The following is a 23,463-nucleotide window of genomic DNA, read 5'->3' as shown; positions in this document are numbered from 1 at the left end:
AAGAACTGCTGATAAATCCTAATGTAAGAAATTATATCTGCACACTTAGTTAATGGCTGCCACAATGACTTATAATATATATTTTATTGTCTGTTGAGAAGGTCTGCAGTTGCATAAGGAATCTAATGTTGTGGAAGTTTTTTGTTTCATAAAATGCAACGATGTTCAGCAGCAGTTCACAGTTTTTCGTACACTTTCCATAAATGTAACAATCACAATCACAAATAAAAGCCCATAATTCCAATTAAACATCATTAAAAAACAGTTGCTCCTTATATCTCCAGAACTTACCGAACTTTATCAAGTTTTTAAAGGAGACTTATTCTGCTCACATGGCAGGTTTATGATTTCAATGTATGTTATTACTTGAAAACGTTTACATGCTCTAATGTCCGGAAAACACATAACTTTCCTCAAACTGTCCCATATGTCGTCACCAATCAAAATATCTATATATAATTAGCAGTAATTTCATCACTTATTATTGAAATCTTTATTATTTACAATATTCTCCAGAGGTTGATTGTGTTTTTAAAATGCGCTCTTGCAGGTGTCCTCAGTTTTCGCTCCAGGGAACTTCCAGGACTTTGGTCTGGTGAACCGTCAGCGCACCAGCCGCATCTCTACCGGCTTCACCGTGGAGGTTTCCACTGAAGGCACTCAGCTGTCCTACTCCAACTTTGACTACCTGGGACAGGAGCCCCACTACTGGCAGCTTCCAGGGGTCTACCAGGGAGACAAGGTCAGTACCGAAGAGCAAACACAGCAGCTAAATCAGTGGAAGCAGCCAAAGCAGGACCACAAACCCCTCAGTGCTGCACTTCAGAGGGTTGAGCTGCACTCACCAGAAACCTGTAGACCGCTCTTCTTCTATGACTGACTCCATTTCGCTGCTTTTTCTTTCTCCGACATCCTGCCAATGTTCCATTTCAAGCTTATTTCTGCAGATGTCTGTCTCTGTCTCTGTCTGTGTGCAATTTCAGTTTTCCTTTAAATCTGTCATGAAGTTGTGCGTAGATTTCCAGGCCTCAGCATCCACATGCGTAGCATAATTTGTGTGTTTGCCTCTTTCACTCTTTATAGAAAGACTCTTTCTTTACGCGAACAAAACGAGGGGAACAGGTACGGTGATGTCAGTCAGCGGTTGTCATGTTGTACGGTGTTGTTTGGCATGTTTGAAGTAATTGTTGAAGTGGCATCTTTAATATACTACTGCTGTGCAAATCCTCACATTAATCACGTAATGTGATTTATGGCTGTTTTTAGAGGCATGGTACTTTGACGGCAGTGTTTGCAGTTTTCAGCGAGGCGCTGTTTTAGGTTTGACTGCATTCTGCAAACATTTGCTGCCTGATCCGCATCACATGAGCCATGTAAATGGGTTGACCGTTAAATGGTCCGTTCAAGAGCTTCATACAGTTTAACTCTGCTCGAATAACGGCACCACAACACTCCCGAATACCATCAGCTCGGTGGGAAGGAAAGTGATCAAAGAGCTTGTTTCATCCACATCAATAGAGTGACTCGTACTTGCCGGAGGAGCAGCTAAGGAAGGATGCTTCCATTTGGAACCTGATGTCCTCACAGCCTAGAGACACCCACAGATCCAAGAGGGCTCGCCAGGTATTTGGTTTGACCTGCGCTGTAGTGAAGGGAAGACCCTCACACGTCTAATCAGAATAACTGAGGCACAGTGTGTCTGCTAACACACTCAGAGTTTGTGGACATCTATGGAAACAAAAGGTTCATAGATGTGGCAGCATGGAGAGTCACCTCGGTTTGATGAGCGGGGGGGCATGAATCCGTATGACTTTGTGTGGATTTGCATGTGTGTGAATCTCAAAGATCTCTAGTTGGCATGAAAAGTCGAGGATTTAAATATTTCATTGGTGTGATCCCATCGAGAACAATTTACACGAGCGTAAACATTTATTTTATTTAAAGCAACTACGTTACTACAGCGCATGTAAACACATTTTCTGATTTCATGAATCCTGAACTCAGACTGAAAAGCACGAGACCCAGCATGTCAGCAGTGTACATCCCAAATAACAAAATTCTCAAACCATTTATCCGTCATTGTGACTGTTCCCATGGTTACTTTATCTCCGGTACCCCACTTCCCGCCTCCCCAGGGTGACGTCAGACAGATGGATGATGAAGTCTGGGCGCTCTTCCCTAACTTCTCCAATGGACGAGCGGGTTCCCCTCCCTTCTCCTCCTCCTCCTCCTCCTCCTCCTCTTCCTCCTCCTCTTCTTCTTCTCGGGTCCCAATTTCCTCCTCCTCCTCCTCCTCTTCGTCCTCTCGATGGTTGTTGCGTAACCTGAGCCCCCCTTCTCCTCCGTCTGGTATCTCCTCCCCAGTTAGGCCAACCAGACCCCAGACCTACTCCCCAGGCTACGCTCCTCACCTGCAGGTACACGGTGTCAGCGAGTGTGGGAACGTTATAGACATTTTTTATGAGCCCCCCTTTTCTTTTGTTGTGCTTTGCTCATATCGATGACTTCTCCTGTTTCTCTTTGGGGTCCGACTCTGCTGCGGATCAACAGAGCAAGAAAAGAGTGAGCAAGACTTCTGCTAGCGCTTCTACGGACGGCGGCAAGGTAGACAGTGGCATGACGGAGTGATTTACCTAAACCATTTTCAGACCTGGGATTAACATCCGTCCCGAAATACCTGATCACAAGTGGACAGCGTTAAGTTTGTCTGATTACAGCCGACATTAAAACACAACCTGAATGTGTCTCCTGTGATCGGCTCTCACTTCCCTGCTCTATATGCAAATAATCTCGTTTTTACCCAGTTTGAGTTTTCAGACGTGTTCCATGATGATAATGTGTGTGTTGGACTGAATGAATGAACGTGTGCAGCTATGAAGAAAGATTTGACCAATTCAAGAGAATTGAATACCATCATGTGCTGGTCAGTGTTGTTATGGCAGCGACGTATGGACCCTGAGAAGCATAAAAATAGAAAAAGTTTAAACTGTAGCATGCAGGTCGAATGTGGTTTGATTGATCCACTGTTCGGACTCGTGTGTTCAGACCTGAACTCAGCGCTGTTCACTTGTGATTGGATCACTCAGGACGGATGTTAATACCAGGGCAGTGTTGGCACATACACTTAGGAATCTGCTATGCTTCATTCGATGGAATAAGTTAATGAACCACAGCTTGTCCTCAGTTTGTTCAGGGCAGTTCATATTTTGTTTCACAAACTCAGATTAGGATCTGCTGAAGTAATGCGGAACAGTTTCGAGTGGATGGTTCACGTAATGCCAGTGATCGACTGGGTGGTACTTTCCAGGCAAACTCCCACTGCGCTGTCACTGTAATTTACCTTGTCTCTCATTACGTCTAACTGTCATTTTCACCTTATCGACAGTGGGAGCTGTTGTTTGAGTCGTCGGATGACTCGTACACGTTTGTCCTGAGAGTCTTATCTCCTCTGTCTGCTCATGTTCTAGTCTCGCTGCCTCTGTCTCTTCCTCTGTGGCTTACTCTCTTGTGCTGTCTCCTTCCTCCTCTGCCTCTCAGTATGTTCTGGTCTACAAAGGTTTCAGCTTGCACCAGGACGATCTGCTCTACTGGCAGCTCCCAGCGCAGTTCACGGGGGAAAAGGTAACTGTGGAAAGATTTGAGGCCGTGTGTCCCCTCCTGACCCCTGGTCACAGAAATAACACAACTGTGGTATCCTCCATTCTCCTGCCGTCCTCATCATCATCATCATACTGCCATAGTCCCTCACATGTCCACACTCATGTGCCCTTTACTACTTTCACTGCCCTTTACTTTTACTACCTCTACTTGACTTCTTCTACTACATTCCTCCATGTAATAAAAAAGAGAAAAGCACTTTTGCCATGTCAAGTATAGCCCTCATTTATGTTCACAAACACACAATTAGAATTACAAGTATCCCATAATGCACTTTGCGTTTTCTTTCCAGTAATTTTATGACAGGAACGGAAAGAACCTGGTGGAAGTCATAATATTTTCTTTTGTGTCATTAAATGCACCATTTGGGGTCTTTGAATAAAAAACACACCAAGAGACGCTGTGAAGTAGCATAGGATCGTGAGAGTTGCTGTCTTATCCCAGTTGATCCCAGGTTTTTACTGGGAGCTGAATTATCCACAGAGCTCTCCTCCACTTTAAAACAAACACACCTGGTGATTAAATCCAGTAGGAACACGGAGTAAAGCAGTTTCATGTTAAAAATCAGTGTTTCTTCAAAGCTAACACAGGATGTCCTGGAGGGGCTGTTACCTGAGCTGCTGTTTCTGTTAACTTGAGACGTCCTATGACTTCTTCATATGGTTAAAATATGCAGAGCGCATTGTAAAAATGTGTTTTAAAACTAGATAAAAAGTATTGATGACACGTGTGCAAAGAGGATGTGACACGTTTCACAGGCGACTAAATAAAAGGGGCTGTTACTTACTTTGAAAAGAACAAAGAACAGAACAAAGACTTCGAGTTATCCAGTATTTTACTTCTATAAAGTTGGTGGACTTAAAGAGACGTTAAAAATGGGCGTCGACGCCGCAGAAGCAAACAGCATACGACTGTTTTCACAAAGTAAACCTCCTGTGTGAAATGGGTGGAATTTCCCTTTAAGTGCATTCACCACACTGGGATCCAGTGACACCCACGGAAGAATCACAGCAGTTGAAAAAACATCAGTGTTTTCTTTGCTCCTTCACGTCTCTGCAGTACACAGGACTTTGACGTTACTAAAAAGACGGCGTTGCCATTGACAACCATCTGTTGATGTTTATGTTTCATCGTGGGAACGGCAGCTCTGTTTGACCTGGCATGAGATCTGAAGCCTCTCCCCTCTGAACCCTGTTTTAGGTCGGTTCTTACGGCGGTAAACTCAAATACACCATCTCCTACGTGGCCGGGCCCGGAGGAACACTGCTCGACGACGCTGACATCCAGATTATCGTGAGTATAGGCCCCCGTGCTGATTCGCTGTTTCTCTCTCGTGGTTACGTGGATTTGAAGCTTTTACTCACCTTCCGGCGTCGTTCCTTCAGGGTAACGACATCACTCTGGTGGCTCGTCAGCCCTGGCAGAGGAGGCAGCAGGGCAGCAGAGAGACTCACCGGTTTGAGATCGTCTTCAGAGAGGTGAGTGGCTCAGCACGATTGTTGAAGTGACCTGCGACCTCCTGACTCCTCGTCCTCCTCAGGAAGGAGACGTTTTCTTCCAGAGTAGCCACAGTCTTCTTCTTTCTGCAGGAAAACTGGCACCGTCCTGATGGTATGCCTGCCACCCGCGAGCACCTGATGATGGTTTTGGCCGATCTGGATGACATCCTCATACGAGCGTCGTACTCCACCGAGATGCGATCCTCCAGCATCTCTGAGATCAACATGGAAGTGGCTGTGCCCAACTACAGCGGCTTGGCGCAGGCCCTCGAGGTGGAGCAGTGTCGCTGCCCACCTGGATACCAGGGGCTGTCCTGCCAGGTAATTAATCATCACCACAATGCCGTTCTCGTTTCTTTTTGTTGACTTCACTGAAGGGAACACAGCTTCATTAACATGCTCCTCGGCTGTATTTCTGTTTCAGGACTGTGGCCCTGGATATACTCGCACTGGAGGAGGTTTGTACCTGGGTCACTGTGAGCTGTGCGAATGTAACGGCCACTCTGACTCCTGCCACCCGGAGACCGGCATCTGCACGGTACGCGGCACCACATTACTGCACAATGGCACAACTGGGATGTCAGGGACAGACCCATAAATACAAATTACCTGTCTCTCCTTCCAGAGCTGCCTGCACAACACTCAGGGTGAGCTCTGTGAGCAGTGCGCCCCTGGCTTCTTCGGCGACCCCACCGTTGGCACTCCGGAGGACTGCCAGCCCTGCGCCTGCCCGCACGCTGACCCCGACAACCAGTGAGTACTGGCACAGATAACAAGACCTCGCATTCCACCTCCATTTATAGCTCAAGACACGAATCAGCGTCCGGCTCACTTGCTCTTGTTTACAGCAAATTCCACCGTCTTGTAAATTCTGGAGATTCGTTTCCATTATTAACCAGTTTTCTGCCGACTGGCACCTAATGGTCGTCTGGTGTCTGGCTTCGTGAAAGTAATACCCATATTTCAAAATTCTTTCAGTTTAAAGGGGGGCGTCTCAGACAGCCGCTTCCTTTTTAAATCAGGTGTCATATTTTGTTTCCTCGGCCACGGCCTGCAGGGAATCAGTTGCTTCCACCCTATAACTTAACTTCCTCTCTGTGTGTGTTTCACTCGTGTGACAGGTTCTCTCCGACCTGTGAGAGCCTCGGAAACGGAGGCTACCAGTGCACCGCCTGTCAGCCCGGCTACACTGGCCAGTACTGTGAGCGGTAAGAACACCCGACACCCTCTCCAGACGTGGAGTCACAGAAATCATTTCAAGTGGTAAGATTTGAGCTGTTTACGCTGTTGTTAAGTTTTTCTTTCCACGTGTGTGTCGTCAGCTGTGCTTCTGGATATGTCGGCAACCCACAGGAGAGACAGAAGTGTCGCCCGTACGATGGTAAGGCTGCATTTCGTTTTTAATAGAAATATGAATATATACGGAATATGACAGGAGGGTATTTTACGAAAGAGGCAAATAAAAGTGGGACTAACTCAGCCCGTTTCTCTTTTATTTGTATTTTGAAAATAAAACATGCAACAACCTGCAGGATTCATCCCAATTATCTGAATATCACAAAACTCTTCTGTGGAAAAAGCTCCCCCGGTGAATTTGTTGTTGCATTTTGCAGCTGCAGCTTCTCTGGTGGTGAAGGTTTATCCAGAGAGGGTCCTGGCAGCCCCTGGCGGCTCCGTCACTCTGAGGTGTCAGGTGTCCGGCTCGCCTCCCCACCACTTCTACTGGTCCAGAGAGGATGGACGGTCCATGTCCAGCAGCGCTGACAAACGCAGACACGGTACAGGACAGTCACAGGCAAAGTGTCGAGGCGTGGAAAGATACCTGTATTATCCGTGTTTATCCACGTTCGCTGTCTGTGTCCTTGTTTTTTAAAGTTCTGCTTCAACAGCTACATAAAATGCATATGATCGACATGTTGTGTGTGCAGAAGCAGACCTGCACTTCCCCAGCGTCCAGCCGAGTGACGCCGGCGTCTACGTCTGTACCTGCCGAGACCAGCGCAGCACCAACAGGAGCCGCGCTGAAATCGTTGTCACAAGTGTGTATGGTTCTCACTTCCACAGCAGCGCGTGGGATTTCTCCCCCTCGAGCTGCTTAATGCAGGACACGAGATACAAAACCATCCGTGGTTCAACACACGTGGTTCAGTCAGTTATATGTAGATGTACAAATATGTTTGAATCGTTTTTTAGGTTTTTTATTAATTTTTTTTGCTTTTATACAGAATTTCAATATTGTTTCTTCATTTTTTTTTTATTGATGATATCTGCATTTCACCAGGCGTCCCATCCAAAGCCATTGAGGTGACGGTTGAGGAGCCCAAATCTCAGACTATCAGGGTGGGATCCACTGTCAGCTTCATCTGCACAGCAAAGAGCAAGGTAACACGGATCAGTCATTATTATTATCTTTAGAATTAAATTATAATACAGATGCCAGTGTCATATACATGTATCTGTAGATTGTGGAGCTTCAACCAGCTTCAGGTTAGATTAGTTTAATTTGGCATAAACACAAAAAGAGATGAATTTGGACGAAGCCAGATTTATGCTAAGTTAAGCTAATTGTCTCCTGGTTGTAATTTAATTTTAAACAGACAGATATGAGAGTTGATCCAAATCACAGCAAGAAAGTAAATAAGTGTTTAATCCCAAACTATTCCCTTGAAATATTTGATTTTGGGTATGTAGGTGTATGAGTTCATATATATATGTATAAATATGCCTTATTTTTATTATTTATATTATATTTATTATTACATATATTTGTCATACAATATAGAGCACAGGTAAAGAATATAGTTATAGATTTGTACGAAGCTGGTTAAGTATAAGATAATTATTAATCAATGAGATAAAATAAGTTTGTCCTTCTTCTCACTCCTTTTCGAATATGTAGATTATTTTATTTCTTGTAAATAATAGTTTTTTTTATTTACATGTTAGAAATAAATAAAAATGAATGAATGAATGAGATATACGTGTTTAATGTTACGTATGCAGTGCTGAATTCCACAGAGGTTTATGTATTATATAAAATACATGATGGTGCCATGATTTTACAAAGAGATTAGCTTCTATTGAACAGCTTAACAACAACAGCATTCTTCTCTCTGGTCCATGAGCTTTAAGTCACCGTATGATTCCTGTGTGTTAACCCGCTCCCCCGCCCCGACAGTCACCAGCCTACACCCTGGTCTGGACCCGCATGGGCAACGGGAAGCTCCCCAACCGCGCCATGGACTTCAACGGCATCCTGACGATTCAGAACGTCCAGCCCGAGGACGCCGGCGCCTACGTGTGCACGGGCTCCAACATGTTTGCCATGGACGAGGGCAATGCAGTCCTCTACGTGCCAGGTTCGTGATCCTCGGCACTGCCTTCCATTACCCGTCACCCCCTGCCACCTGCCACCCTACCAGCTGTGGCTCCTGTAGTCCCCCCCCCCCCCCCCCTAAACCTGAGTCTCCCCCCCTCCCTCTGTCCAGCTTGGAATGGCGCATGCTCTTCTGTTTGACTGCATTTATCCCTGTAAACACTGAGCTCTGGGTTAACAGCATAATAAGCTTGCAGCTCTAACTCCTGATGCTTTTGCCTTGTGCGCTCAGATACCAACAAATCAGCCATGGGTTATCATAGCAGTGGGCGATCCCCCCCTCGAAAAACAATCATATCACATATGTTTTTATCACGATCCAATAAGTGCAAACTCTCCGATTCACTTCCAAGAATATTCTGACATAAACCGGCCTGTTGACGTCCATGAGCAGCATTGAAATAACCTTTGAATGACACCATAAGCTACAGAGAACGTGAACTCTTTCCATTGTTTGCTGCTTTTATTGTAGTTTTTATTTATCTCCTCAAATGCGTCAGTCAAGGCCCAAAAGTCCTTAAATTCAGTCAAGCTGCACCAAATTTCCCACACTCATAAAATATCAGTTCACCTAAACATGCCTGATTTTGTACCGACCATAAAAATATGACAGATTACTGACATCAAGTCCTTTCCTGGCACTGGCTCCTCCTCCGTCATGCTGTGTCATTACATCATTACATATTCAAAAAGATAAGTAGACCTAGATTTCACCAATAATGTGTAAAAATCATATATCTATTGGTTTGAAACATGGATTGTAAATCTCTCTCAGTCACAGTCCTCAGATCGCCCACCTCTATCCTATCACGCTGCCTTTTCTTTTCTTTTTTTTTACTCTTTGTGTGTCTGTGATCAGTGGATTTTTCTCTGCTTTATATGAAGAAATACAGCTTGTGGGTCTGGTCATAGGACAAAACTGCCTCAGATAACACATCGGGGCTAAGTACGCAGCTTCAGATTTAACTAACGGGCTCTTAAAGACACGACACATGCTTCTAAACGTAGGACAAACGAGCGCTCTTTCCGATCGGTGACTTGTGGGAAACGCTTTCTGCCGACACGCCTCTGAATTTACTCCAGTTTTTATTATTTCCTGTCCTCTTGTTTTTTTTGGGGGAGTTTTTCCACGTTGGTTGAATTAATCGGTGGTGGTTTGGTTGCTTCTCGATCACTGGGTAGAGTCGCTGGTTGCTGCTGTTAGAGGTTTCACCAGCAGGGTCGCTGGATTCTGGGGTCTGTCTTTTAAACTCCTGGGCTCCTGGGACCCCTCCCTGCCTGAGCTGTAATAATGATGATGAGGAGGAGGAGGAGGAGGAGGAGGAGGAGTGGACGCCAGGACTGGTGCTTAGTGACTCTGACATTCAAAGAGGACTTTTATCGTATCTTGGACGAGAGGAGATTTGTCTTAATGTGTTTGTTTCCCTCCTGAAATCACTGTCTTACTCTTGAAATCATCCTGATGATGAATGTCCACGAACAAAACGGTGCTATGAGCCACACACTTGGTTAAACCTGTGTTTTCTGTCGCTCCTTCATCTCAGAAGTCGACCATGTTTGCATTGATTGTTACTCGTAGCTGAAAAGATATTTAAGAGCTGACTCTTAAAGGAATAAATGTTTCTTTTAAATCCTAATTATGTCAGTAATCAGCTAAATTGTATATTATGTTATTTTTCTTTACGTCCTGTCGATGTTTTTTGGCACATTTTACTTATTCTGATTGACTGAAATAGTATGTGACCCTGAAATGTTTCCGTAAAATCAAATATCAGAAATGTTTGTTTTCCAGGGTCTCACCTTGCATGTTGTGTGTTTACATTTAGACAAAATGTGTTTTTTATCAGAAAGATATGTTTATATAAGGCTGAGAACATCTTCCACCTCAACAATCACAGGTCACACGTTTCAACACGTTTTTATTTTGTTCATTTTTATCGACACAAAGACGTTATCACTGGAAAATATACCCAAAGGTGCTTCTGTAAAGATTTTACTCGTTTGTCTTCATGTTTTCTTTTTTAAAGTAACAGATGTCATGTACACGTGTCACATTTTAATGTATTTATCTCGACTGTGAAAGATATTTTGTGGAAAATAAAAGAAAAAGAGAAATTAAAGTTTGATTAAAGTAATAATGACAAGAGCTCAAGCGCATTTGCAAAAATTCATGTACGTGGCTCGTCGTCGGTTGAGGGCGACCACAAGCTGTATGTCAGCTTTTCAACAGCTGAAATAAAAAACTAGTTTTAAAGTTTAAAACTGCTTCTTGCTACTAACCTGCATGTGTCGTCATGTGTGGCTATTCTGCAAAACCCTCATCCCTCCCGTTGCTGCATTTTGACTGGATGTGTGTGTGTGTGTGTGTGTGTGTGTGTTTAAGTATTTGTGCAGTTTAATTGTGAAGTTGGTCGTTCTAACCCACACACTTGAATTCACCGTGCTCTCCGTGTTCTCAGGTAAGTTTCAGACCTTTGATGCATGTGAACTGTGAATAAAATGACACCGACTGCAAAGAGAACGATAAAAATCACGAGTTTTAAATAAAAAATAAAAATGCGTCGGGCTCCATTTTGAATGCGGTGCCAGTTGAATTCAAGTACGTGATTTGTTTGAGCATGTTTTGCATCATGTGTGACACCACGGCGACCTGCACGTTCGCAGGCGGGTTTAAGTGTCTGTGTGGAGACGGAAGGTAAAACTGCTGTAACTCTGGAGAACAGACCTGTCAGTTTAACTCTCCCCCCCTTCCCTCCTTCCTTCCCTCCCTCCTCCAGAGGCCTCACAGACTCAGATGTTTTACACAGCCTATGAAATGTTTGAAGGACACAGAAAGTGTAAGTCCACGTGGGGGACGCTTTCCTCTGTGCCGGGCCCCCTGGAGGCGACCCGGCCCTTCTCTCCCTCTCTGCGTCATGCATGCACTCATCTTCCGCAGCATGGAGACACTCTGGTGCTCTGGTAGCGCCCATGTACAATCGCCCCGAGCATCTCCGAAGAAACAAACACGACCAGGTTTCAATATGGACGTTTTTGTTTTCAGTACCTTATCAACTAGCTCGGAGTCCAAGCTTGTAGGTTTGATGTGTGTGGGATTGTACATGAGCGTTAGCGGCGCCAGCCAGGCTCTTCGGGTTCATCGGGGTCCATCACTGCAGGAAAAAGTGCATGTTTCTTGTCACGGGCAACTCCTCGTGAATGTTGAGGACACTTTCCATCATACAAGTCATTAGAGTTGTTCAGAAAAATCTGTTTACCTTCATAGAATTGCGATTTTTGGATGAAAATCCCAAAACTGATGTTGTAGGAAAATTGGACCAAACCCTTGATTGTATATAAAAAACAATATGACAGGATACAAATTCAGGGACACATCATATATTTGATTTTGCCAAATGATTAAGACGCACATATTTGTTTTTTGCGTAGCAGCATCTCCACATTCAGAGACAAGAGATGTCCTCTCTCTTCTTTCCCTCTTTGCACTCTCTTCACTTTCCCCCTTTTTTCCTCCTCAGGGAAACTTGCTGTCCTGTGAATTATCTGTCATCTGGGCTTCAAACATCATACTGTGCTTAATACATCCCATCACACCCTCATTACTTCATGAGACAAATGTGTCAGAGTCAGTTTCAGTGTTGAAAAAGTGATATTAATAGATGGAAGATTTCACACGTTTCCCTCTTTAGCTCCGATGGTATTCAGACATGAAGCTCGTGTTACTTTTATCTTCCCGGGTTTAGAGAGAGACGTTTTTTCTGCCTCACAAACACAGTCGAGGTGGACGGAGCCACTTTCTGCAAAAGGAAATTGTGCATTTGTGTATTATCCAGAGGGACAATGACACTTTACTGCTGAATTTCTGTCCAGACGGAAATATCTCACCAGCTATTGAAAGTTTTACTGTTAAAGAGAATTATGAACTCTTTAGTTTGGTTTAATTTGAAATTTATCAACAACTACGATGTACAACCTTGAAATTGGTAAACAAGATGCAACTAGAACCTCAGTAGAGAGCATTTCTCTATTTCAACTCATATTTTTTCCCCAATACTTCAGTTTATGACGATACTGACGTCCCATTAGCTCCAGCTGAACTTTGCGTTTACTGCCAGACAACGTGCTAACATGCTAATCTAACATGGATAAATAATATACCTGCCCAACGTCAGCATGTTGGCATTGTTGTTAGGTTTTCAGCTGAAATTGCAGCTGTGCAGTACAAACTCACAGATTCACTATCACAGCTGTAAACTTCCATTAGTCTTCTGTTTTTATTGTTTGTATAGTTTTCAGCAGGACCAATTAAACTCCATTAAACTCCATACGTCCGCACTGTGGTGAAGGCAGACGTCTCAAACCTCGGACAGATAAAGCCAAAGATATCTGCTCGGTAACGTTACGACCAGATGCAGTGAGGCGTTGTGTGTTTTTTCATAATCTCTTCTCTCTGGCAGAGATTCTACAGAACACCTTTTACATTTGTAAATCATTTATAAATCTAGACTTTAAGCCGCTGTATCTGTCCCACAGGAGACAAATTAAAACGTCTCCCTGCCCGGCAGCATTTGTGTCACTAAGGTCACAGAGTCGGCTACAACTGTCCCACAAGTGTTGGGCCTGCTTAGATAGACTCAGACTCCCCCCCCCCCCCTGCCTTATGAAAGAGGCCTTTCTTTTGCTCTGTCACACTGGGATCATGCAGGATTGAGTAGGACGTCCAGCAGCCAGCCAAACTGGCGCAGACCGCACTGCGCCCTGAGGCCATGCCAAGGCCTGCCTGCCACATCTCATCTGTTTTGTCTGCTCTGTGGCTGCAGGCTGCCAAGGGTGACGGTGGGGGCACAGGCAGAGTCTAGTCCCTTCATTACAACGCTTATCTTTATATATCTGTATAAAAGCAGTGGTTACAGACTCCACACCAGGTTTCATTCTGCTCCATCACTGCACCAATAGACCAGTTTGCTTTATCACTCTATCACTCTGCAGAAGTGTCTGTTTTTGGAGCTGTGTTTGACTGATGTGTCCACTTCTGTAGCCGGAGAGGGGGCCCAGCCTGTGGCCGCCGTCACCCCCTCGGTGCTGAACGTCCAGCAGGGCCAGCGGGCGGAGTTCCGCTGCACGGTGACCGGGAACCCAACCCCTGCCATCGAGTGGATCGGTACGAACTCGAAGCCGCATGCAGGGACACATTTAAGAGCATTCTGAGGGATTCAGTCCATTATAAAGTTTGATCTGTGACTTTGTAATAAATACTCACTAACTGTGGCTGTTGCAGGACGTCCAGGGAACAGAATGAGTCCCAGGGCGGTGATACGAGGTGGCGTCCTGACCTTCACTGCAGTGGACCAGGCTGACGAGGGAGACTACACCTGCAAGGCCCTGAACACACACGGCGAACACACAGCGCGGGTTTCCCTCTTCGTACAAAGTATGCTCCGTGTTGGTGTGTGTGTGTGTGTGGGAGGGGGGGGGGGGTTCACACACTTGCATTGTGGGAACAAAATACAAGTCCACACATATCAGGTTTCAGGGTTAAGACCTGGTTTAATGTTAGATTCAGGTTAAAGTTCACTGTCATCCAGAAATACAACAAAACAATATACTTATACTTATAATTATCGAGCCTGTTTTTCAATGGTTCAAAGAGTTTTTGAAAACCGACTTGTTTGAAACAGCAGAAACATCTTAAATGCAGTTAAATCATTCAAAGTGCGACTGTGCAGCTTTTGGAAAAAATAACAAAAGTTATAAAAAGGCATGAAAACAAACCTCCTCAATTCAAAACACTCTTATTTGGTATATGGAGGCTAATATGTGTCTGTGCTTCCTAAACTCTCAACATCTCGTCATGCATGTGATCTGTTTTCTCTTTGAATGATGGAAAAAATGAATTTCCCTGCTCAGAATCCAACCCGACCGGCCTCGGCACCCAGCCCCAGGTCCAGGTCAGCCCCCAAAACATCCAGGTCCACGAGGGCGAGACCCTGAGGTTGTACTGCCGCGCCTCCGGGTCGCCCACGCCCAAACTCACCTGGCTGAAAAACGGAGGACAGATCCCCGCACAGGTGAGACGCCCCCTGCGGCCTCCGTACCTGGAACGGTGACTTACACGTGGATTCATTCAAACCGTCTTGTGTTCGTATCTCTTACCTGCGTCCGCTGCCGATGGTATTTCATCATACTTTGCCCGTTTATTTGACTTGTTTCTGCATTTTGACCATTTACCTGTATTTTTCCCTCCCTTCTGTTTGTCTCCTCCCTCCCTCTTGTTGTTGTTTTTTGATCCCTCTCCCCGTTCTGACGTTTTGCTCAGGCCATTCCCTCTCACGGTTTCCATCAGTTTAAAAGCAACAGTCTCGATGTGTTACACAGACGTATTGAGGAGCTGCAGGTCTGTCCATCTGTCCGATGTCTGTCTGTCCCGTCTCACATCCATTGTCCTCTACTGACCTCGTCCTCACGCATTGTCGACTAAGTGCATGCTCGTGTCCTTGATTCACACCCTGTCCCTTTTAGAAGAGCTGCTCACCAAGTCCACTTAGAGACGCTGCCAGACACTGTACGTTCAAATCAACCAGCTGCGTCTGGTTGGCTTCTTCATGTACTTGCATGCAGTTCTTGTTTTCATGTCGCGTTTTATTAACGATGATCCATAGTCTTTCGTTTTGTTCTGTCCACATCATCCCATCCCTGACTCGTTTGGGCACCTCATCGCCCGTCCAGTGTACTAACAGGACTAAGTAAACAGTAGGTGCTGTAGGTATTTCAGACATTATTTCGCTCCGTGCCAGGCGCTGGCCCGCTGCCCCCCATCGGCCCCCTTGCCCCGGGGGGGGGTTTGTGTCAGTCTGGTTTCTGCACGGCCCTCCTCAGCTCAGCCAGGGCTCCGAGGGGCCTGTTTAGTTCTGCCTCAGAGAGCCACTGCGTTGTGTCAGCCTTTCCCAGGGGGAGCCGGGCTCTGCCGTGCGACCACGCAGAAATTCTGTGTGCTCTAGCAAACGGCTTGCTTTGAAAACTCCTCAATGGGTTCAGACACACATTGAGCCCGGGCCCGCCTCAGCCACTGCTCGGTTTAGCCCCCCCTCACGGTTGAATGGGCCGGAGTTAAGCAGCTTTGTCCGTGGATGCCCCAACAACCCCCCCCCCCCCCCCCCCCCCCCGGATACAGTAATCCCTCCCCGGACCCTCCCCTCCTGATTCTCCTCCCCTCTGAGGAGTTTCCAAACATTATAAAAGCTAATTTTCAGCCTTGTTGGGCCCCTGGCGGCCGCGTGGAGTCGTGTAAACAAGTCGTCTTCTCATCCAGTCGTTAGAGATGTCGAGTCCTTGAGTTTTTTGGCTTTTACTCCCAATTTGCCCTGAGGTGTCTGACGGTGGATGTTTTGACGTCCAGGGCGCCGGCTTGTGATTATTCACAGATTTGGGAAGATTTTCTTCGATTAAAGCTGCTTTTAAATTCTCATTGGCCCAAATCAACGTGTCTCAAACTGTCGGATCTAACTTTTCCTCATTCCAGAATTAAAAAATAATCATGTCGTACATGTAACCATCCCTGATCATGATGTATTAACCAATGATAACACAACCAATCATCGTAGAAATCAAAGTTTTGTGCCGTAGAAATCATGAATCAATGTGTAGAGACACTGAACTGTAGCAATAACAGCTCTTGTCTTGTCTGTATCTACACTGTGGTGCTTCTGTGTCGCTGTTAGCAAATAGAATCACAATGTGGGCACTGTCATGTTTGTGTTGTGTGAAGGGACGTGAGGCAGGTAAGTGATGTGCTTTGTCCTCAGTATAAATCATATCATTGACATGTGAGTCTGTACATCATTATTCCTGATGCAGCTGAGATTGGTTTCTAATCTCCTCTCTCGTCGATGTGTCCCCTCAAGGCCCGAATGGACCGAACTGACACCGGCACCCTGCTCATCCCCAACATCAGGATGTCCGACTCGGGCACTTACATGTGCGTCGGCAGCAACAGCTTCGGCTCAAACAGTTCTCCCATTAAAGTGTCCGTGATCAAAGGTGAGATGACGGGATGGTCCTCATGGTCAGCGTCTGAAACAACTGCAACACATTCAGTTGATTTCATAATGATAATTTACAAAAGCAGCAGCACTCGTGTCTGAACATGGATAAACTGGAGCCCTTTGATTAAATAACTTGTTTACAGTATGTGTGAAAAAGATACTTCAGCGTGACGCACGTGTTTGTGTTTGCACAGCGGACCACAGCTCGTCCGTGATCAGCATCGAGCCGTCGATAGCCGACGTCCAGGAGGGTCAGAGTCTGGAGCTCAACTGTCTGGCTCCTGGAAATCCTCCTCCCCAGGTCACCTGGGCGAGAGTGAGCGGATACCTCTCCGCCAACGTCCAGGTCCTGACACAGAAAATACATGAAAATAGATATAAGACACTGCACATTCATTTTTTATATCTTTAACTGTGAGTCAAGAAACCCCTTAAAAAATTTGGTTATTACACATTTATTCAAGTTCTGTTCTTTGAGTTATATTTGTTTAACTTTCACATTTCAGAGTTTGAAAAATCTTCCAACTCAACTACTTTCACCTGAAAACTCCAGTTTAGTTACTGGTTACTTTGTAAATTACAATTATACATAGGACTACACAAATATTTGACATATAAAATGATGCATCACTATAAAGTACCCAGTACCCGCCTGTGTAAAAAGTACTTTGCATCTGCCTCATCTAGCTGTGATATTAAAATGTCAGGTGCCAATAAGTACTTCTACTTCTTATGAGAATTTTTTTTCTGGTGATACATCTGTACACATATAAAAGTAAAACATTTATGCAGTTTTTGTACTTAGAAGAGTATTTTTCTTTCTCTGTTTTCCCTTTAATCCCATATTCAGATTATTTATTCTCACACAGTGTTGCCCGGCAGCAGCAGTAGTGGTTGTTGTAGTAGAGATATGATCTTATCTTTAGTCTTGTGAGCAGATCTAAAGCGTCTCTCGTCCTTTTCACGGTCCTGCAGGTTGTGGGCAGTCGGCTGCTGCTCCGCTCGGCCTCTCCAGAGGATGCAGGGGAGTATACCTGCCGGGTGCAGGGCTTCACTGGAAACCCAGGATCTCACGTCCATCAGGCCTCGGTCTCTGTGTCCGTCACCTCGTCCTCTTCACGTGAGTTCAAACTTTACACAGATCATATGTGGACTGTCTGTCTTTGTGGACTACATCAGCTGTTTTTACCCCCAAGGAGATTAGGTTTTCATAGTTTGTTTGTTCGTAGTTTGTTGGATCCGGATCAGAATCTTTTTTTTTGCAGGATACAGTGTTTTTTGACAGTTTCACAGATTTTCCCAAGGAATAATTAATGGCTCTTAGGGGACTGATATTTATGAGTTCATTCAATTAAATAAAAATCCAGATGTAGGGAGTTTAACTATGATTCCATTGGGCCTGAGCAGAGGTATGTTCTCCACTGAGTGACATCCTCGTCACATTTCAGCACAATGAACACAAGAGCCCATTGGTTCCATCCCCAAAATATTTAAACCCAGTGTACTTAACTGTAGTTGGACATTTATTTCTGACTTGCCAGTGATTTCTGTCTCATTGAGGGTTTTATACTTGATGGCAGCATCGGACAGCGGCCGGGGTAAACACATTCAGGGCAGGGCATTTTAAAACCAGAGTGTTGTTCTCCCTCTGACACTGCTTCACTTCATGAGTGAACTTTCCACTCGTGCTTTCCAGTGTCGCCCAGCCCCTGACCTCAGAGTGAACGATTTTCCCTCGCACGGCCCCATGATCTCATCCTCGTTCACCACTGGTTTCTCTCTGGTTTCTGCTGCAGGTCTGCAGAGTCCAATCATCGCCATCGAGCCTCACAGCGCTGCAGTGCGTGTGGGGGACTCGGCCAGCTTCAGGTGCAGGGTGTACAGCGGAGCCCAGCCTGTCAGACTGGAGTGGAAGCTGGCCAATAACCAGCCGCTGCCAGGTAATAACCACACACACACACACACATGCAGACACACACGCAGACCGCCTGTGAGGAATAAACCTGCGTAATGAGTTCTGATTTTTTATGATGTCATTATTTACAAGCAATTACAGCTGCAATCCACCCATGAAGTAATTCTCTGTTCATTAAAAGACTGATTGAGAGACGTGCGTTGACTTTTTTTGCGTTGACTAAACTTTTTCATGACATTACTAGTTCCTGCTGAGATTTAATGGCCTTACCTCTGGAAACATGTTCAATAAAAAACTGTTATATTATATCCAATAACTGTTTTTAAAATAAATGTGGCAGCCTCTCATCACAAATTCCTAGATTTTAATAAAGATTTATGTTTTCTTAAACTCTACACCCCCCCGTGTTGAGTATCTTTAAACCTAAGATTGAATATTGCTCAACACTGAAAAGTGATACGCTCGCAATTTAGATTTTTCTTTTCGCCATGAACCCAAAAGAGAAAAATTAAAGCTCCAAAACACTGGATCATGAAAATACCATAATGGGTTAATGCTTATAAAGATCCACTGAAAACATGAGACAACAGTTTTGCAGGCTAATTGATGTAACGTCTCGTTGGCTCCTCTCCTCTGCAGATAACGTCAAAGTCGACCTCAACGGATCTGTTATGACCATCAGCAGTGCTCGCCCCGCCAACCACGGCGCCTACCGCTGTGTGGCGAGCAACCCGTTCGGCATCACCCACACCATCGTGTCTTTGATCGTCAAAGGTGAGTTAAATGCAGCTCAGGTTATCACAGATTCTTACAGCGGGGCCTCCTCGTGTTTCCATTCATCTCCGTAGAGAATGGCTTCCTCTAGTGGCCGATCGGGGTCACAGACGTATAAGTGTTGGGTATCTGTGCTTTCAGAGTCTCCTGTGGCCACCGTCACTCCCGTTGGACCAGTGCACATCAGGGTGGGCGAACCCATTAACCTGGAATGCCAGGCGTCAGGAGAGCCGCGCCCCTCGGTCTCGTGGCACCGGCTGGACAGCAACCGCAAGACCATGCTGAGCAGCCCGGTGCCCATGGAGTCCAACGCCGTCATGCAGGTACAGATACTCCTGATGCGTGGAGGAGTAAAACTTTGAGTAATCTGATTACACCCCTGTCCGTTTGTTTGTTTACGATTTGTTTGTGAGCAAGGTTATTTTCACTGATTTCTTAGAGAATCTTTTTTTGCTCACTTTTGAAGTTCGATGGTGAATCATATCCGTTTTTTCTTCTGGTGCAGATACTGGTGGCCCGTCCAGAGGACAGCGGCACGTACGTGTGCACAGCTCGCAACAACGAGGGCTCCACGGAGACCAAGGTGGAGGTCACTGTCCAGGGAGGCTCCCAAGTCCCGTCGGTGCCCAGGGCGTCAGTTCCTGAGCCGCTCATGATTGTGGTGGAGGGACAGACGGCCACGCTGCGCTGTGACGCTCACGGTAATGAACGGCTAACACATCTCATGGGAATTAGCTTGAACCTTCTTGTGTTTCACATCATCGTATGAAAGAAAAACAGCATTTTCGTTAGCGTTGTTTTCAAAAAATGATCTTCATCTCCGCTTTGCTCTTCCAGGTTTCCCGTCTCCGACCATCACCTGGTCCAAGCTGCGCTCTCCTCTGCCCTGGAGACACAAGATCGTCAACAACAGCTTGGTGCTGCCCAACGTCGGCCGGCAGGACTCTGGAGAATACATCTGCAAAGCCACCAACAACATGGGCACCACGGAGGTCACCATCATGCTGGATGTGGAAAGTGAGTGTTGTATGGTCCAGATGATAATCTGAGTCATGATATGCACCAAGTAGAAATTCCCTCTTCATGTTTATTGCTGTGTGTATGTATATCAATATAAAAGATTATTTTCCTCCCTCAGCTCTCCCTTATGCCACGTCCGTGCCCGATGACGTGGCCGTGCGGGTCGGGGAGGTGATCAGGCTGCAGTGCCTGGCCCACGGCACGCCTCCTCTGACCTACGCCTGGACCAAGATGGATGGAAGCCTGTCCCCGAGGGCGCAGGTCAGCGGAGGCGATCTCCAGATCAACCTGGCTACCGCCGAGGATGCTGGGAGCTACAAGTGTGTGGCCGGCAACAAAGTGGGCAACAGTGAAGTGGTGGCTAAGGTCACAGTCAGATGTAAGTGTCTCAACACTGGGGCTAAAAGACTTTCAATTTAATACAGCAGCATCTAATGTGTAATCAGGATATTTTCTGTTGCACAACAAGAGCTGAACTGCGTCTTGTCTCCTCCAGCCCCTCTGGCAGTGCGCGTGTCGCCCCAGGTCGAGGTCAAGGCCCAGGGCAGCGCGGTGGAGTTCACCTGCTCAGCGGCCGGCGGCATCGAAACCAAAATCGAGTGGCTGAAAGAAGGAGGTGCTCTGCCGCCAAACCACCACGTCAAGGACGGCGTGCTCAGGTGACTCATACTGCTGTTTGTTGATGCGGTGAAAATGAGCAACAGCACGAGAGAAAAACAGCCACGAACGTTTGGATATGTTTGATATTAAAGGACCAAATTGGCAGTTTTGCAATTTGTCAAAGTTTACTTATTAGTTGCTTAAATGTGAGATATTGTTTTCATGTGTTTGATTTAACGTCTCTCTGCAGGATCGAGAATCTTGAACAGAGCAACGAAGGTGTTTACATCTGCAGAGCGAGCAGCGTGTTCGGTCAGGCCCAGGACACGGCCAGACTCACCATCCAGGGTCCGTCACATCTGCTGCAAATATACCAACGCAAACACTACTTCACTTTATTTCCATTACAAGTATCTTCCTTCCTGTTTCTGTCCCTCAGCCCTGCCGAAGGTGATGATCAACGTGCGGACCTCAGTGCAGACCGTGATGATCGGCAACTCCGTGGAGTTTGAATGCCAGGCGGTCGGTGACCCAGAGCCCACGATCCAGTGGAGTAAAGTGGGCGGGTCGCTGCCGGCCCACATCATGGTGAAGGGCGGCATGCTGAAGATCGAGCGAGTGACGGAGGCCGACGCCGGGCAGTACCGCTGCACCGCCACCAACGACGTGGGCTCGGTGCAGTCCCAGGTGGTGCTCAACGTGCAGTGTGAGTTATCCAACTGGACACACACACACACACACACACACACACACTGATGTGTTCTGCTGCCTCAGAAAGCATCAACTGACTAGAACGCTGGTGGTTCAATTCTCAGCTAGTCTCCAGTCTGCATGCCCAAAGTGTCCTTGGGCCAAACACTGAACCCCAAAATGTGTGTGTGTGTGTGAATAGATGCTTTGAGTTATTCTTTTAAATATTGTAAACCCTCTTTGCACAGCCCTTCCTCAAATCGCTGCACTGCCAGAAACAAAAGAGGTGACGGTCGGGTCTGATGCAGTCCTGCCCTGCGTGGCCTCTGGATATCCTGTACCCGAGATCAAATGGTCCAAGGTAACTGGATCTTTCAGGAATTATAAATATTCAATTTGCTGTCTGGAGTTTATCTCGTCTAATATGAAGTCCAACATTGTCTCTAATGATGCTCATCTGTGATTCCTCATCTAAGCTGGACGGAGAACTTCCTCCGAAGTGTTTCCAGGACGTCAACGCGCTGACGGTTCCTCGCGTCGCCCACGAGGATTCTGGGACATACGTGTGCACGGCCTCCAACAAACAGGGCAAAGTGGAGGCCTTCACTACTCTGCAGGTTCATGGTCAGTCCGCAGAGTGGAGAGCACAGAGGGGACGGGTGTTAATAAATAAACGAGAGGTTTGAGCTGAACAGTTTTATTTAATGATGAGTTTATGTGCTTGTTTTCCAGAGAGAGTGATGCCGTACTTTGCTCAGGAGCCGTTGTCCTACCTCACTCTGCCGACCATCAAGAACGCCTACAAGTCCTTCAGCATCAAGATCAACTTCAGACCTGATAATGTCGATGGTAAGAAAGAGCAACCTTAAATCTTCACAGTTTAATTGTGCAGTTTATACTTTTTAATTAATTCTTCTTTTCATATCTGTGTATGTTATGTTCTATGTGTGTCATTTATCCTTTATGTATAATCTTACTGCGTCTTCTGTCCCCTCCTTCCTCCTCCTCCTCCTCTTCCTCTCACCCACATGGTGGGAAGGTCTCATTTTGTACGCTGGTGAGTCTCAGTGCTTGAGATCCACGGGAGCTCAAGGCTGATGTTGTTGATGTTTTTGTTTATTTGGCTGCATCAGACTTTCACATCGTGCATCCGGCTCAGGGCAGATTTAGGGGCTGTGAAAGTGATGCAACACGGTGCATGGCCTTTATACTGGAGCCGACAGGATGTTCGGTCATTCGGAGTATTACATAATAAAAGCTTGGTTACTTCATCAGCTTCTACACGGCCTATAAAGCAGCACAGCTCAGATCACAGTCAGTGTATGTTAGAACTTTATAAATACAATGTTTTAATCCTATTTGAGTACGTTTAAGAATATTTATATTCATTGAAACATCAGCGGAGTGAGAGATAAAAACTGAAATAGACTTTTTTTTAAATACCTACTGTTGATTTACAGACAAAATTATGGCAAAAATAACAAGACAGTACATTTTTGGAATATCAAAATGAAATCTATGGCTTTTATCAAATCAAATATACTTTATTGTCCCCGTGGGGAATTTATTGGGGAATAAAAGTTAGTTGAATATTGCACCTGCCCTAAAAACACGTAAAATGATAAAACACTAAAAGGATAAAACGTATAAAAGATGAAAAACAAAATATACGTCTTTGTGTTAACAATTTAAGATTCATTGCAAAATCAAAGCTGAAGATATTATTTATACAAACTATCAGATGTGAAAGAAACAGACATATAGACATGTGTGGTTCATAGAAGCATGTTAACAGCATGTGGAGAAAAATGAAGACCGGTAGTTTATGTGTAACTGGTTGTGTAACTGGTTGCACCGTGCAGCCCACTGGTCAGAGAGGAGGTTATGAAC

The 23,463-nt window shown here is 45.6% G+C and overlaps 1 protein-coding gene across 4 annotated transcripts in view; it reads left to right on the top strand.

Moving 5' to 3' along the window:
• hspg2 (heparan sulfate proteoglycan 2) overlaps window positions 1-23,463 on the top strand; it is an 83,477-nt gene that overhangs the window by 52,640 nt on the left and 7,374 nt on the right. The window contains exons 35-71 of one of the 4 annotated variants that reach the window (XM_034589883.1): window positions 551-742; window positions 1,084-1,122; window positions 2,136-2,417; window positions 2,551-2,604; window positions 3,538-3,621; window positions 4,858-4,950; window positions 5,043-5,135; window positions 5,247-5,477; window positions 5,581-5,694; window positions 5,782-5,909; window positions 6,278-6,364; window positions 6,479-6,537; window positions 6,770-6,934; window positions 7,085-7,195; window positions 7,438-7,538; window positions 8,335-8,515; window positions 11,310-11,369; window positions 13,571-13,693; window positions 13,811-13,963; window positions 14,440-14,600; window positions 14,849-14,926; window positions 16,434-16,569; window positions 16,769-16,920; window positions 17,550-17,694; window positions 18,371-18,514; window positions 19,129-19,263; window positions 19,405-19,586; window positions 19,769-19,964; window positions 20,101-20,280; window positions 20,402-20,662; window positions 20,780-20,942; window positions 21,134-21,231; window positions 21,323-21,589; window positions 21,822-21,934; window positions 22,050-22,197; window positions 22,306-22,422; window positions 22,613-22,630. In XM_034589883.1, coding sequence (XP_034445774.1) covers window positions 551-742; window positions 1,084-1,122; window positions 2,136-2,417; window positions 2,551-2,604; window positions 3,538-3,621; window positions 4,858-4,950; window positions 5,043-5,135; window positions 5,247-5,477; window positions 5,581-5,694; window positions 5,782-5,909; window positions 6,278-6,364; window positions 6,479-6,537; window positions 6,770-6,934; window positions 7,085-7,195; window positions 7,438-7,538; window positions 8,335-8,515; window positions 11,310-11,369; window positions 13,571-13,693; window positions 13,811-13,963; window positions 14,440-14,600; window positions 14,849-14,926; window positions 16,434-16,569; window positions 16,769-16,920; window positions 17,550-17,694; window positions 18,371-18,514; window positions 19,129-19,263; window positions 19,405-19,586; window positions 19,769-19,964; window positions 20,101-20,280; window positions 20,402-20,662; window positions 20,780-20,942; window positions 21,134-21,231; window positions 21,323-21,589; window positions 21,822-21,934; window positions 22,050-22,197; window positions 22,306-22,422; window positions 22,613-22,630 — 5,044 coding nt within the window. Of the gene's footprint in view, window positions 1-550; window positions 743-1,083; window positions 1,123-2,135; window positions 2,418-2,550; window positions 2,605-3,537; window positions 3,622-4,857; window positions 4,951-5,042; window positions 5,136-5,246; window positions 5,478-5,580; window positions 5,695-5,781; window positions 5,910-6,277; window positions 6,365-6,478; window positions 6,538-6,766; window positions 6,935-7,084; window positions 7,196-7,437; window positions 7,539-8,334; window positions 8,516-11,309; window positions 11,370-13,570; window positions 13,694-13,810; window positions 13,964-14,439; window positions 14,601-14,848; window positions 14,927-16,433; window positions 16,570-16,768; window positions 16,921-17,549; window positions 17,695-18,370; window positions 18,515-19,128; window positions 19,264-19,404; window positions 19,587-19,768; window positions 19,965-20,100; window positions 20,281-20,401; window positions 20,663-20,779; window positions 20,943-21,133; window positions 21,232-21,322; window positions 21,590-21,821; window positions 21,935-22,049; window positions 22,198-22,305; window positions 22,423-22,612; window positions 22,631-23,463 lie in introns of all 4 variants that reach the window. The other 3 variants (XM_034589884.1, XM_034589885.1, XM_034589886.1) reach the window with 3 other exon arrangements.

Source organism: Hippoglossus hippoglossus, chromosome 7, assembly GCF_009819705.1.
Source record: "Hippoglossus hippoglossus isolate fHipHip1 chromosome 7, fHipHip1.pri, whole genome shotgun sequence".
Lineage (NCBI taxonomy): Eukaryota > Metazoa > Chordata > Actinopteri > Pleuronectiformes > Pleuronectidae > Hippoglossus > Hippoglossus hippoglossus.
Note: the sequence above shows the minus strand (reverse complement) of the source record. Positions and strands in the feature narration are given on the sequence as shown.